The sequence below is a fragment of the Gymnoscopelus microlampas genome (assembly GCF_963454915.1).
Source record: "Gymnoscopelus microlampas genome assembly, chromosome: 21".
NCBI lineage: Eukaryota > Metazoa > Chordata > Actinopteri > Myctophiformes > Myctophidae > Gymnoscopelus > Gymnoscopelus microlampas.
In genome coordinates, this window is record NC_139958.1 from 14,992,236 (window position 1) to 15,000,853 (window position 8,618).

At 40.2% G+C, this 8,618-nt stretch overlaps 1 protein-coding gene across 6 annotated transcripts; it reads right to left on the minus strand.

Annotated features, from left to right (window-relative positions):
- LOC311037014 (large ribosomal subunit protein eL8-like) lies at positions 1-8,232 on the minus strand. Of its 6 annotated transcripts, none has more exons than XM_084046046.1 (9): positions 8,057-8,232; positions 6,401-6,553; positions 5,795-5,892; positions 5,469-5,618; positions 4,556-4,696; positions 4,057-4,128; positions 3,716-3,870; positions 2,418-2,572; positions 3-958 (listed from the first exon to the last, which is right to left on the minus strand). In XM_084046046.1, the coding sequence occupies exons 2-7, from the start codon at positions 6,505-6,507 to the stop codon at positions 3,836-3,838; spliced, it is 603 nt and encodes a 200-aa protein (XP_083902172.1). In that variant the 5' UTR covers positions 6,508-6,553; positions 8,057-8,232; the 3' UTR covers positions 3-958; positions 2,418-2,572; positions 3,716-3,835. The 6 variants fall into 6 exon arrangements, with proteins under 6 accessions (XP_083902175.1, XP_083902173.1, XP_083902172.1 ...); XM_084046044.1 differs by lacking the exon at positions 3-958 and adding an exon at positions 2,010-2,150; XM_084046048.1 differs by lacking the exons at positions 3-958; positions 3,716-3,870; positions 4,057-4,128; positions 4,556-4,696 and adding exons at positions 2,010-2,150; positions 2,756-2,827; positions 3,253-3,386.
- Between the last annotated feature and the right edge of the window lie 386 nt (positions 8,233-8,618).

Here is an 8,618-nt window from a genome sequence, read left to right on the forward strand (position 1 = left end):
TTCAAAGGACAAAGAGTTATGTTAATTCTGTCATCTGTTCAGTCAAACTGCTGTAATGCAGACAGTAGGTTCAGGTTACAATGACTCATGTGACCAAATGCTATAATCTGACCTTTTCCTTAAAAGTGGAGGCAGTGAACCAGACAGCGATGGACATTTTGAAGACAGACTATGATGGCCGAGGTGAGGTGAACTGGAAACCTCTTTTTCTGTGTCCTCTGCTGGGCCCTGCTGGTAATGTTACATCACACACTGAACCCCCAAAATTACTCTGAGACATTCTGTACATAGTCAGCTTCTGCACCTATTGTAAGTTGGTTCTGTTGTCCACAAAGTTGCATCTATTGAAGTGATAAGACGACATGGAAATGTTTTACTCATATTTACAAAAGAGACAAGTCTCCTTAATGACATTTAAAATGTATCCACTTTTAATGTAATCAATTACCCATGGCAGTCAACAATTACTGTATAATAGATTTACAAAGCAAATACTGTCATAGTATTTTGTGAAGGCAACTCCCAGCATCAATTATACTTAAAACTCAACATAAGTATAATTTTGTTCCACATAAAATATGAATTTGTTAATCATTTTCATAATTATTTTAGCATAATCCAAGAATCTGGAGAAAAAATATGTATGTTCTGTTGTAGATGAAAATGCAACACACAATCAACAGTTCTCATAAATGCATTAAGAGACGTGGCAGCCTAAGATGGTAGAACATAAAAAGCATAAAACACAAACATTCTAGGATTTATTCTCAAGAAATTAAGGTTTAAGGAAATTTAAAAAGAGATCTTGGAATTGTGATTTGGCAATATCTGCCCATGTCAACTGTCCTCCATTTGAGTTTTTCTGTTCAGAAAGTTCATGATATAATCCACTGTCCCCACTATCCTGAGATCTTCTCCTCTGCTTGAAGACATCTTAGCACATATAAATATATTGCTCCTGTAAAACAAATATATATTTATATATCAGTCAAAAGATATTAAACAAATAAACAAATTGTTCATTTAGTCAAAATTATTTGCTTGCCAACAAATTACAAGCATTTCCAAAAACAAAAAAAATGGCTGATCTAGAAGCTCAGCGAGCTTGTAACTAGAAATGTATTTCTAGTTCATGTAGGTTTGTGCATCAAATCTTGGTGGTTTGTCATCATTGACATAAGATAGCAAATATGTTGACATCATTTGCACAGCATTACATAAAATGATCTGGAAAACGGTTTACCCTCCATCTACAGTAGACCATCAGAACAGTTTTTGTTTTGCCGCTAACCTGTCTGGCGTGAACTGGTTGATCACAGGAGGGACCTTCAGGCGCTTGTACAGGATGGCGTGCTGCCTCTGAAGGCGGAGCGAGGCCATTTGACAAAACAGGTCAGGTCACGCTTTAGTTCAATGTTCTGACCTGTAAGGATGGGTAAATATTATGCATTTAGTTCCTTGAGTAAGCGGCATGAATCCTAGTCAACAGTGTGAACCACCAAATCATTTCCACTCAGTTAGTGGAAATGATTTGCTTGCCAAGAAATTACAAGCATTTCCAAGCATTTTATAAAACCATTGGCATCCTTAGTAAAACAAATAAGGAATATTTTAATTGCAAGTAATGGCATGCTTATGCATTATGCCCATCATTAGAGTGTGGTCTCTGCTCAGGGTTAAAAAGCTCCTGTAGTTTGATCCACATGGAGGATTCAGGTGAAGAAATTCAAACATCATTGCAAATGACCACCTCTGAACTGAAATATGGTTTATCCAAAGTGATTTACAAAATGCAAGACTGGAGTAAGCAGCATTAATCCTAGTCAACAGCGTAAACCACCTAATGATTTGCTTGCCAACAATGACAAGCAGAATGACAAGGATAAGTGTTCTAGTCTAGTCTTTGCATTCAACAATGCAAGCCATAAGCATACTGAATAATGAACTTTTATGCAGGTACCATCATTCCTTTGCAATATCATTTATAGTCTCAGTTCCAGTATCTCATCTGCACGGAGGACAGGAGGCCTCTTGGTCGGTGTGTCTCCCTTTCTTGCGGCCTTCAGCTCAGCACGGGCCAGCAGCCTCTGCTTCTTCTCCTGCTTGGTCTCTGGTCTGTACTTGTGGGCCAACTTGAACAACTGTGTTGCCTATGGTGAAAACAATACCAATTTAAGAACTTAACCCCTTTAACTAAAAATCAAAAATAGTGTTAAGTGTTGTGAGCTTGTAACTAGAAATGTATTTCTACTTCATGTAGGTTTGTGCATCAAATTTTGGTGGTTTGTCATCATTGACATAAGATAGCAAATATTTTTTACATCATTTGCACAGCATTACATTACATAAAATGAGCTGGAAAACTTTAACCTCTATCTAGAGTAGACCATGAGAACAGTTTTAGTTTTACAGCTAACCTGTCAGGCGGTCCAAAGCTTGGATGAACTGGTTGATCGCAGGAGGGACCTTCAGGTGCTTGTACAGGATGACACGCTGCCTCTGAAGGCGGATGTAGCGAGGCCATTTGACAAAGCGGGTCAGGTCAGGTCAGGCTTTGGTTGAATGTCCTGACCTGTAAGGATGGGTAAATATTATGCATTTAGTTCCTTTATTAATAATATTTAGTTATCTAGTCTTTTCAGTCTCATGTGCATCTGATCTTGGTGGTTTGTCATCATTCATGTTTAAGATAGCAAATATTGTTTTACATCATTTGCACTAGATTGCACCCATCAAGATCTCAAATAATACTTACCAATGCCAAAGTTCTTGGGTCGCTTCTCAAAGAGGGGGTTGACCACCTTCTTCACCTCATGTTTCTTGGCCACTGAATGAAGGAATATATGAAGGAATATTTTAATTGCATGTAATGTCATGCTTATGCATTATGCCCATCATTAGAGTGTGGTCTCTGCTCAGGGTTAAAAAGCTCCTGTAGTTTCATCCACATGGAGGATTCAGGTGAAGAAATTCAAACATCATTGCAAATGACCACCTCTGAACTGAAATATGGTTAATCCAAAGTGATTTACAAAGTGAAGACTGGAGTAAGCAGCATTAATCCTAGTCAACAGCGTAAACCACCAAATGATTTGCTTGCCAACAATGACAAGCAGAATGACAAGGATACGTTTTCTAGTCTAGTCTTTGCATTCAACAATGCAAGCCATCAGCATACTGAATTATGAACGTTTATGCAGGTACCATCATTCCTTTTCAATATCATTTATAGTCTCAGTTCCAGTATCTCACCTGCACGGAGGACAGGAGGCCTCTTGGTCGGTGTGTCTCCCTTTCCTGTAGCTCAGCACGGGCCAGCAGTCTCTGCTTCTTCTCCTGCTTGGTCTCTGGTCTGTAATTGTGGGCCAACTTGAACAACTGTGTTGCTATGGTGAAAACAAGACAAATTTAAGAACTTAACCCCTTTAACTCCATCATCTCTATTTCAGGCATGTCATAGATTAAAATGTTTACAACAAAATAAAAATAGCTGCTCTAGAAGCTCAGTGTTAAGTGTTGTGAGCTTGTTACTAGAAATGTATTTCTAGTTCATGTAGGTTTGTGCATCAAATCTTGGTGGTTTGTCATCATTGACATAAGATAGCAAATATTTTTACATCATTTGCACAGCATTACATTACATAAAATGAGCTGGAAAACTGTTTAACCTCTATCTAGAGGAGACCATCATAACAGTTTTAGTTTTACAGCTAACCTGTCTGGCGGTCCAAAGCTTGGATGAACTGGTTGATCGCAGGAGGGACCTTAAGGCGCTTGTACAGGATGGCACGCTGCCTCTGAAGGCGGATGTAGCGAGGCCATTTGACAAAGCGGGTCAGGTCACGTCACGCTTTGGTTGAATGTCCTGACCTGTAAGGATGGGTAAATAATATTATGCAATTAGTTCCTTTATTAATAAGGTCTAGTTATGCAGTCTTTTCAGTCTCATGTGCATCTGATCTTGGTGGTTTGTCATCATTCATGTTTAAGATAGCAAATATTGTTTTACATCATTTGCACTAGATTGCACCCATCAAGATCTCAAATAATACTTACCAATGCCAAAGTTCTTGGGTCGCTTCTCAAAGAGGGGGTTGACCACCTTCTTCACCTCATGTTTCTTGGCCACTGAATGAAGGAATATATGAAGGAATATTTTAATTGCATGTAATGGTATGCTTATGCATTATGCCCATCATTAGAGTGTGGTCTTTGCTCAGGGTTAAAAAGCTCCTATAGTTTGATCCACATGGAGGATTCAGGTGAAGAAATTCAAACATCATTGCAAATGGCCACCTCTGAACTGAAATATGGTTTATCTAAAGTTATTTGCGAAGTGCAAGACTGGAGTAAGCAGCATGAATCCTAGTCAACAGCATAAACCACCTAATGATTTGCTTGCCAACAATGACAAGCAGAATGACAAGAATAGGTTTTCTAGTCTAGTCTTTGCATTCAACAATGCAAGCCATATACATCCTGAAGTTATGAACTTTTATGCAGGTACCATCATTCCTTTTCAATATCATTTATAGTCTCAGTTCAAGTATCTCACCTGCACGGAGGACAGGAGGCCTCTTGGTCGGTGTGTTTCCCTTTCCTGCGGCCTTCAGGTCAGCACGGGCCAGCAGTCTCTGCTTCTTCTCCTGCTTAGTCTCTGGTCTGTACTTGTGGGCCAACTTGAACAACCGTGTTGCTATGGTGAAAACAAGACACATTTAAGAACTTAATCACTTTAACCCTGTCATCCCTATTTCGGGCATGTCATAGATTAAAATGTTTAAATGTTGAAAAAAAAAAAGCTAGAAGCTCAGCGTTAAGTGTTGCGAGCTTGTAACTAGAAATGTATTTCTAGTTCATGTAGGTTTGTCAGTCGCATGTGCATCAAATCTTGGTGGTTTGTCATCATTGACATAAGATAGCAAATATATTTACATCATTTGCACAGCATTACATAACATAAAATGAGCTGGAAAACGGTCTAACCTCTATCTAGAGTAGACCATCACAACTGTTTTAGTTTTGCAGCTAACCTGTCTTGGGTAAACTGCTTGATTGCAGGAGGGACCTTCAGGTGCTTGTACAGGATGGCGCGCTGCCTCTGAAGGCAGATGTAGCGAGGTCATTTGACAAAGCGGGTCAGGTCACGCTTTGGTTGAATGTCCTGACCTGTAAGGATGGGTAAATACAGTGTTATGCATTTACTTCCTTTATTTAAATGTTTAAATGTTTACAAAAAACAAAAATAGCTGCTCTAGAAGCTCAGAGTTAAGTGTTGCGAGCTTGTAACTAGAAATGTATTTCTAGTTCATGTAGGTTTGTGCATCAAATCTTGGTGGTTTGTCATCATTGACATAAGATAGCAAATATTTTTACATCATTTGCACAGCATTACATAAAATAAAATGAGCTGGAAAACTGTTTAACCTCCATCTAGAGTAGACCATCAGAACAGTTTTACAGCTAACCTGTCTGGCGGTCCAGAGCTTGGGTGAACTGGTTGATCGCAGGAGGGACCTTCAGGCGCTTGTACAGGATGGCACGCTGCCTCTGAAGGCGGATGTAGTGAGGCCATTTGACAAAGCGGGTCAGGTCACACTTTGGTTGAATGTCCTGACCTGTAAGGAATATTATGCATTTAGTTCCTTTATTAATAAGGTCTAGTTATGCAGTCTTTTCAGTCTCATGTGCATCGGATCTTGGTGGTTTGTCATCATTCATGTTTAAGATAGCAAATATTGTTTTACATCATTTGCACTAGATTGCACCCAACAAGAGCTCAAATAATACTTACCAATGCCAAAGTTCTTGGGTCGCTTCTCAAAGAGGGGGTTGACCACCTTCTTCACCTCAATGTTTCTTGGCCACTGAAGGGGCTGGCGCCACCTTCCCCTTCGGTTTAAGAGATTAGAGAAGAGAAAGTAGCAAGTACATGAGAATTAAGTATTATGTTTAACAAGTGTGTGTAGCAGTGGTGTAAAGTAACTAAGTATATTTACTCAAGTACTGTACAGTACACTTGAGGATTTTTTACTTCACTGGAGTATTTCCAATTTTCAGTACTTTTACTTCTACTCCACTACATCTCAGAGGCAAATATTGTACTTGTCATGCCTATTTCGGTCATGTCATAGAATAAAATGTTTAAATGTTTACAAAGAAAACAAAAATAGCTGATCTAGAAGCTCAGCGTTAAGTGTTGCGAGCTTGTTACTAGAAATGTATTTCTAGTTCATGTAGGTTTGTGCATCAAATCTTGGTGGTTTGTCATCATTGACATAAGATAGCAAATATTTTTACATCATTTGCACAGCATTACATTACATAAAATAAAATGAGCTGGAAAACTGTTTAACCTCTATGTACAGACCATCAGAACAGTTTTAGTTTTGCAGCCAACCTGTCTGGCAGTCCAGAGCTTGGGTGAACCGGTTGATCGCAGGAGGGACCTTCAGGCGCTTGTACAGGATGGCACGCTGCCTCTGAAGGCGGATGTAGCGAGGCCATTTGACAAAGGGGGTCAGGTCACGCTTAGGTTGATTGTCCTCCTGACCTGTAAGGATGGGTAAATGTTATGCCTTTAGTTCCTTTATTAATAAGGTCTAGTTATGCAGTCTTTTCAGTCTCATGTGCATCAGCAATCACCACTGGCTAACACACCATTAGCTAAACCCAACTAATACATTTGAAGCCATGCCAAGATTCGTCTACTTGCCACGGTAACAAGTTTGAAAGATTGAGCACACTTCAACCACACAAGGCGACTGGCCTAGACAATATTCCCTCCAAATTTCTCAAAGACTTAGTTCAACCTCGATCTCGTTCCATGCGATCCTATCCGGAAGGAAGGGAACAGGTGGTGGAGTTGAACGGAACCCTGTCCCCCCCTCCTAGTGAGCTGTGGCGTTCCGCAAAGGAAGAATACTAGGACCTTTTACTGTTCCTGATATACAGTACGTAAGCGACATGTCATCAGCCTGTGACAGCAACCTGTTCCTGTTCGCGGATGACTCTGCTCTGCTGGTCTCGGACAGGGACAGGCTGCAGGTCGAAAAAGCTCTCAGCTCTGAACTCGATATGATCCGCATATGGCTCACTGATAACAAATTATCATTACACCTGGGAAAAACTGAATCCATTCTCTTTGGGCCTAGTTTTAACCTTGACAAGACCGACAGCTTCACAATGTTATGTTTAATGTTATCACAAGAAAAGAGAAAAATTACCTACCTAGGTTCTATTTTAGAAGCAAACCTTTCCGGTGACAAAATGGCAACAAGAGTCATCAAAAAGGTCAACCAAAGGTCAACCAAAGAAGACGTATTTTGTATAGGACTTCCTCTCTAGTCAATAAGAATACTTTGAGGATTCTAACAGGGGCCCTCATCCAAGGTCACTTCGACTACTATGCAATGCATGCACCTCATGGTACCACAGCACCACTCAGGCCTTAAAAACAAGGCTCCAGACGTCCCAAAACAAACTGTTAAGGTTTAATCCTTGGCCTTTACACCTACAACTCATCTAACCCCTGCTCACTTTGCTAGGGTCGGATGGCTCAGGGTAGAGACAGAGTACAGCAACTTGCAATGGGCCTGGTCTACAAGATACACCACCACAACGTTAAGATAACCATGTACCTGTCAAAGTACGTTCTCCTGCTATGTAACAAAAATGTGGAATGCCCTACCAAAAGTAGTTAAAGAGTGTAAAACCCTACTCACTTTCAAAACTGCCCTAAAACCTTCAGGAGGCTGCAATTTAAAACTGCCCCCTGTAAAAGTCACAACCTACCCCCCCCCCCCCTTTCGAACAGTTTACTGTACATATTATTTTGTTTTTCTTACCTTTAAACTGTTTATATGATGTTCTGCATAGTAGTGTTTATCTGTCTGCTTTTTAATGTCTCCATGAATTGAGTACGTGAGGATCTCATTTGAAACAAGCCATTGGGCTTTCATGGAGTAGTTGACCTTGTATGGTAAACTGTACTTCCATGTGCTTTTTCTCTGCAACCTTCTAAATAAAGTACTCAACCAAACTAATAAACACTCACCTCTTCCACGTAGGACTGTGGATCCCTCTTGATGAGGTTCTGCAGCTGGGGCAGGTTGTTGGGCAGTTTGTTGTTGTGTCGGCCAGACATGATTTAGCACAGAGTTACACGTGTATATTTAAGAAAAGTCTCCAAACTTTCCACTGATCCTCATGCGTCGTGGCTCACAGGGAGGCTGCCATGTTGTTTTTGGTGTACTACAGTGTTGCCAGGTTTTGTAAGGGAAACAAGCAGCCAGGTCTAGGAAAACGCCCAAAAGCAGCCACAAGAGCACTTTAAACCTAACCTCGGTCCCAGCCTCACTCATCTGCTTTAAACCTAACCTTTACATCCTATTTCAAAAATGGCAAATCTACAAGCTCACAATACGTCGCGATGTGACGCGTTGTGAGCTTGGAGATCTGCTATTTTCAAAAACTTTTAAAACATTCTAACAACACAAATGCTCGCCTAGGACACAACATTTTCATGAAAATATTTGAGAACCACTGGTTTGAAATAAACAAAAAATAGAAATGGAAACAACCCAAATAAGCAACTACACTTTAGAAACGAGCCCAAA